Genomic DNA, 7,322 nt, shown 5'->3' on the forward strand with positions numbered 1-7,322 from the left:
ATTACATTATTTAGTAAGGAAAATACAGAAGGAAACATATTCAGATGATGACAACTGGAATTTATAAAATCTTTTTTATGTGGAATCTTTAAAACCAATGAAGTATTTAATTGATTGATTTTTCCAACGTGGACTAAATGGTAACATGTTGCACTCCATGTTAATATTAATAGAACATTTGTAAGTATCAACATAAGTCAATATTGAAGTTCAGCGGAAAGATGAATAGCACGGCAAACATTTCTAATGACGATAGGATATATACAAACAATATTTTCATCCTAAGTATAACAGTAACACCTGACCTGTGGATAATACATCTAGGAGCATTTTTCTCGTATATTGTAATAGCTGCAAATTCCATTATAATTCCAGCTTTTCTAAGGAAAGAAGTTGCATCGCCTTCAACGCTGATTCTTGCCGGGCTAGCTTTTACAGATGAAATTGCAGCCATTTGTCTATTTTTACCCAAACATTTAGGATTCCTTTCGGGACAATTAGAGTATGGTTATGACTACAACGAGACGATCCCAATACTCAGCAAGTATCCATATTGTCGCTTCCTCTTTTGGATGGATAGCGTATTGATATCAGCTTTCCATTTGATATCCCTCGTTCTAACAACCCTACTAGCATTACAGAAGTCTGTAGCCATTCTTTTTCCAATACGGAGTAAAAGATTTCTCAAGAAACGGACATCAGTCGTACTGGTTTTGTTATCAATTACCACTCTATTGACTGTTTACATCCCGTACGGCTTGATGTTTGACTTTCACGAGGAAAATGATTTCTGCATCTTAAGCTACGATTCATGGGTGTCAGAAAGATTTTTTCAGGATATATTTTTTCTGGCAACATTTATATATATGTCTTCCATTGTCCTTCAGACGATCTGTTCTATTTATATAAGTTGTAAATTGACATGCTGTGATTCGGATCTACAGAAAACCGTGACGTCACAAGTAAAACATCTACATAGACGTTCCGCCATTGTTGTTGTTTTGATTGTTGTTATTTTTATTTTGTCGGAATTCCTTTCCATACTGTGTATTTTTCAAATCACTTTTACAAACTATGATACGATGTGTAGTAATCAAGTTTATGATTTCAGTGATTTAACGCTTGTTGTAGGATTTGCGGCGAACTACTTCGTGTATTTGGTAATGAGCAGACAACTACGGAATGTCCTTACACGTCATTTGCTTTGTTGTGTCCCTAGGCGGAAACGCTTATTAAAAAATTCAAATTCAACTACCATAAAAAGTTTTTCTCATGCTATGGGTGATCGTTATTAAATTTAACTTTCATGTAAAATTTGCTAATGCTATGTGGATCGTTATTACATGTAAAGAAAACCATGCTAAACTGTAGATTAGATCATAAGCGTTAATCCAGAACAAATAAAGATGAATACTGAGGTGTAAAATGTCTTTTGCATTGGGAATTTACATACCACGAAATGTATTTTTTCAGGTATTGAATCATAATCAACTTACATTTGAAGTGATAAAGTGATATAAACCTTATATATTGAGTTTACCTTTAGAGTATAGTCAGATTTGTCATTTCATTTGAAACGTATATATTTCCTGTTTTAAATTAATGGGTTTTTCATTTATACAAATACTCCAATTAAATGTGTTTCTTAAATATTGATATTCTACATTGTGCTAAAATGTTCATAAAACATGACATAAAGTTCTATCACGCGTTCAGTTTATTACTATGTGTTCATTGTCCACGGTCTTAAGGTAGATCATATCTATAACACGGAGCATACTTTTCTGTCATCTTGCAAAATCATACAGACATATATATTTTCTATTAACTAAGGGTGTTTGAAATGATGTAAACAAAATTATATAAATTATTTCAAATGATCATTTTACATAGCAATTTGAATGGTACTATAAAAAAAAACATTATTTGTAAAAAAACCTTTTTCAAGGGCAGATGATTCGCGGTAAAATTATAGTTTTTTGTAATATTGCGAGAAAAAAAAAACAATTCATTTTTTTTACCTTAAAATTCTAAAGTATTTTTATTCATGGTCATCTCTGAGAAAAACAAGGAAAATTTATCTACTAGAAATATTAGGTATGATCTATCTGAAAATAGAAATGATTTAGAAACACTTTTTTTTCTTGAGTATCAATTTTCATGGATTGCAGACAAATCGTTGGTTCGCGGAGTCTTAAATTCGTGGTATGACATCTCCCACAGTACAAAAAAAACGGAAAATATATAAAACGTCAGGAATTGATTGATGTGTTTTGCGATAACCACAAAATCCACGAAAATTGGTACCCCACGAATATATGTACTTTCGTGGTAAGTTTTGCATTAACATTGTATATTGTTATGTTGTTGATGTTGGGTTCTCATTCGGCTCTCCACGAAAATTTGAAATATACATTTCAGAAACTGGATAAAAAGAGTATTGATCATTTATAATATGCCTTTTGACGACATAAGCATTTAATATCAACACAGTTAACGTTATTGACATCAGAGCATTGTTGTCTAACAGGTCAAAACTACACCTAATTGCTCTTTAAATTTAATGAGATAGGCGTATTCATAAAATTCATTATAATATTAACAAGAAACGTTATATAATAAACATACAACTAGTTCATGAATAAACGCAACTATCGGAGCAAGTAAAAAGTAAAAGAGCTAGCTATCAAGATCATATGATTCAGTACGGTATTTTTTTTAATTACAATTATATTAAGTAATCACACTGCCATCATAAGATGAAATTACACAAAAATACATTTCATTTTTTTTCAATATTCATTGAAATTTTACATGATGTTATTTTGTTCGCATGTTTTATTGAAATGTGCAATGAGGTTCAAGATGAAATGATTTTTCGGTGTTTTTAAATATATAGTTGATGTTACCCCATGTTTTATGGCGATTTTTGATCATTACAATCCTAATTTAATTTGTTTATTTTTGATAATTCTAAAACTTCCGCATTATTCACTTTATTTACTTAATTATATTGTGGTAAATTGAATGATATCGCTTAAATCTTAATTGATAATGCTAGGACATCTTTGGAAATCGTGTCGGGAAGCTGCATTACTATTGCTAGAATACTATCGGAGGTTGAGCACCACATGCTTACCCTTCCGGAGCACCTGATGCCATTTCCGGATTTTTTGTGGAAGTTCATATTGCTAGTGTTGATTTGTTGATATATTGTACTTATTGTATAGCTCCATCATCATGGAATATAATGTGGACTCAATTAACATGTTTTCTTACTAAAAATCATATGATGATACCAAATGGCTACATAGGTCATAAATTAAGGTTTTCAGACACAATGTGATATTGTACATATACATGTGTCGAAAATTTACAAGAGTAATCAAGGGAACCAAGGTTATAGCGGTAATGAAAGGAATGCGATCCAGGGACAAAGACAAGACATGAAAAACAGACAAACACAACGAAGAACATAAAGTAACTAAAATCATACATACAAAATAACAAAAGCAAATGAGCAACTCGGACTCAACTAAAAACTGGGAGCATTTGACCAGGTCACCGGTAGGGTAAGCGTCCTCTGCTTTTCTAGAAACACCCGCCGAGTTGTTCATAAAAAGTCAAGACCAGGGTAGACGACAGAAGAAAGGACAACTATGACCCGTTGAATATTTAACGAAATACACGTTGGTTCCTACTCCGGGAGATCACCTCAGTAACGTGCAAGGAACGTGGCGTCTTTCCCAACACGGTGCACCACTATGGTTTGCGGTCAGGTTTTCCGTATTATAGCCCGACAACCCCAGCATGTAACATACCAGAGGTACCCCATTCCACCACATGGGGCACACAACCCAGTTGCACTGTGGGCAGAGCGCCCTAGCCCCCGGCTAAGGTTCTGAGCACTATTTAGTCGCCTTTTACGACAAGGTTAGCGCTGCTGCAGGCCTATTCTTTTGATACCCGGCCTGCACGGGGCTACTTTCGTAGTAAGTTTTGCATTAACTTAATTTTCACAAAAAAATCAAAATATGGCTTTCAACAGTTATAGTAATATTGTTTACGGCAACTAAATTTTGTAAATGAATGAAAGAGAATGATTCAATTAAATCCTGAAAGCGTACCTTGATTTTGACTTTAATTTTCTGTTTCATTTATCAACTGAGCATGGACAGGTTAATAAATTGGGTGATTCCATTATTGAATTGTTTACCCTGTTAGTGCCATGTGAATACATTCAAATATTGACTTGTCTTGTATACCTAAAACTTTCTTACATTAAACATTCTATAATTCTAATCAGAGATTCTTTATGCTTATAGTCGTTTTTGTTTGGTCGAGAACGTCTTTGCCAGAAAAATCATATTTGCATGAACTTCGCCAGATAGTTCATACATGCATGAACGCCAGTCAACCTTAAACCAATATGGCGGCAGTATAGTTCGAAAGAGAGTTGACAACGCACTAAACGGCACAATATAGCCGTAAGAATACTTTATTAAATCCATATTGATTTTACCGGTCAAGTTTGTTTACATAGAGTAATTTTTAGCTCGGGGAAAGAAACTTATAAATGCTTAAAATCCTACTAAGTAAATTCGCCCCAAAATTAAATTGTCCCGAGACTAGATTTTGTAAATACATACACCGGTTCAACACATTTTTAAAAAATCCCAAATGTCGGGATAGAATTATAAGAATTAAACAGCTATTTTCGGTCGTTCATGCATGTATGAACAGATCTCTCCTATCCTAAACATTACATGAACGGCCTTCGGCCGTTCATTGAGTTTGGGAGGTCTGAGATCCGATCAAGAAACTCACATATCAAATGATACATTCAAAATAAATTCTGGTAAAAACATTAACGATTGTTTGTGTCTCACATTATCTAGACATATTTTATTTTATTACAAAACAACAATACAGGCAATACAATGGTAAATATTTTCGAACTTTAAAGATTGGGTTATTTCAAATCTCTGTGCATTTATCTAGAATTCCCTGTATAATGCGCAATACTCAGATTCAACCATTCGGTTTCGGTGTTACCTCAAATCTACTGCCATCTACCAATGCGTCGGATTGTCCACAGTTATGATACAGACCAAATGTGAAAGCATCATTTCTTTGAAATTATTTTGCATAGCATGTTGCGAATTGATCCAAATTAAAATATTATTTTATGTTTGCCTATGTGAACGGATATATATGTACTCATATAACGACTTTGTTGATAATGCATCGCTGATGTCTCAACTAATAGGGAAATGGAATACTTCCGGGAACCTTCTCACTGCGCCTATATTTAACACTCAACAATCATTTCCAATTAATAAAAGTCGTTTCTGGCAGAAAAAGAAATCACGCCATTCTTATTTCAAACCATTTCCATATACATAGGCGCTTGCTATAGGTGTTTTCACACCCTATCGGTTCACCTGGTCCATGCTCCCAGTTTTTAGTGGAGACGAGTTGCTCATTTGCTTTTGTTACTTTGTATGTATGATTTTAGTTACATGTCTGTCTTCCATGTCTTTGTCCCTGGATTACATTATTTTGATTACCGCTATAACCTTGGTTCCTTTGATTACCCTTTTACCTAACGCAGTTTAGTGTCTGGCTTTGTAATGACGCAGAAATTCAGTTTTTCGTGACATTCATAGTGACCTTCTATACTAATGCGATCATCTTATCCGGTTATGTCTGAGTATAAAAAACTAATTTAAACAAAAATAACCTTTAATGCTTCAACCACAGAAAAAAACAAATATTGAGTTTGCACGTAATCAAATGTCATGGTATTTTGTTCTATAGATTTCTACATTCTTTATATTACTCCGAAATCAGAAAACATTGTTTAATCTAGCAAATATCCTGGTTGAGTCCCTGAAACAACATTTAAGGTATGCAAATCAAAGAACATAAATGAATCGTTAATTGAAATAATTGTTGTGAAAAAAAGAAACAAGGGAATATGGACAAACATCGGTAACTACAGTAACTAATCAATTTAATAGTTCACAGAACTTTGTTAATTGATTTGACAAATCGATGAAAACGTCATCGAACATATATTAAAATATAAATGACAGTATCTAGTTGACATTTGATGTACTGTACTCTCTAAAACGATTTTAAAAAAAAACAATGGTCACGTTCAGCATGGAATGTTCATTATTCAAACGTTACCATAAGAACAATTTAAACTACGATTGAAACATGATAAGACATTAAGAGATAAAGACTAAGAAAAAAAAGCAGAGGACGCTTACCCTACCGGTGCACCTGGTCTATGCTCCCAGCTTTTAGTAGAGTCCGAGTTGCTCATTTACTTTTGTTACTTTGTATGTGTGATTTTAGTTACTTTATGTTCTTTGTTGTGTATGTCTGTTTTCCATGTCTGGTCTTTTTCCCTGGATTACATTATTTTGATAACCGCTATAACCTTGGTTCTCTTGATTACTCTTTCACAAAATGTATAAAAATAAACGCTATATTGAATGTAGAATCGGCTTCAATTTGTTACCACTAAAATAAAAGATAAACAACGACCATTAGGTAACTCTTCGCTTGCAAAACGGAATGACTGGTAATATCATATTCAGGTTCTGTATTTATCTAATTGCGGACGTTTGATTTAATAAATATAAGTCGTACTGTTTCCATTAACAAAATACATTGTTTCTTATAATATCAGAAAGGTGCTATTTCACATATGACTCTAAAACAAAATAAAAAAATAGAAAAGAAATAATGTCAACTTCCTTATTTAGAAACCTTTTTGTGAAATATGATAAGGAGATAAACCTACGTTAAGGGGAGTTTGTACGATTTTAGAAATCAATTTTACAAAATCTTATGTAATCATAGAAGTTATGTCGTTTGATTTTATTTACTGGGTATATTATTGCAGTATGCTAATTTCATTGGATGATCGCTTTCATTCGATGTTTTAAGACGTTTCATACGTTAAAAACCTCAATTATTAAAGTTGCCAACAACCTTTGAAGATCAAGGTTGTGCAATTAGACATAATAGCCGCTTCGTGTGATTTGAAAAAAAAATGAAGAATTAAATGATCAGTTTAAATCAACAATGCAAATCTATGAAGTATAATATTGTCTTCACATGGCTTACTGAAAATGCGGATGAAAATGCAGAGAATTTATGAAGATCATTCATCCATTTCTTGTGACAATTCGTCAGCACCATTAAAATGATTTGTTTTACGAGTCATAGTTTTCCTTTCCTCTTTCGTCTACCCCTGACTTGACTTTTTATGATCACCTCAGCGAGTGTTTCTTGAAAAGCAGAGG

At 33.1% G+C, this 7,322-nt stretch overlaps 1 protein-coding gene across 1 annotated transcript; it reads left to right on the forward strand.

Moving 5' to 3' along the window:
- Window positions 1-221: 221 nt before the first annotated feature.
- On the forward strand, window positions 222-1,295 carry LOC148599605 (uncharacterized). Its single transcript, XM_088557347.1, has one exon. It carries the CDS (start codon window positions 222-224, stop codon window positions 1,293-1,295), a length of 1,074 nt encoding a protein of 357 aa, XP_088413473.1.
- The last annotated feature ends 6,027 nt before the right edge of the window (window positions 1,296-7,322 follow it).

This window comes from Perna viridis, chromosome 13 (assembly GCF_037379345.1).
Source record: "Perna viridis isolate PV_CMFRI_1.1 ecotype Kerala chromosome 13, ASM3737934v1, whole genome shotgun sequence".
Taxonomy (NCBI): Eukaryota; Metazoa; Mollusca; class Bivalvia; order Mytilida; family Mytilidae; genus Perna; species Perna viridis.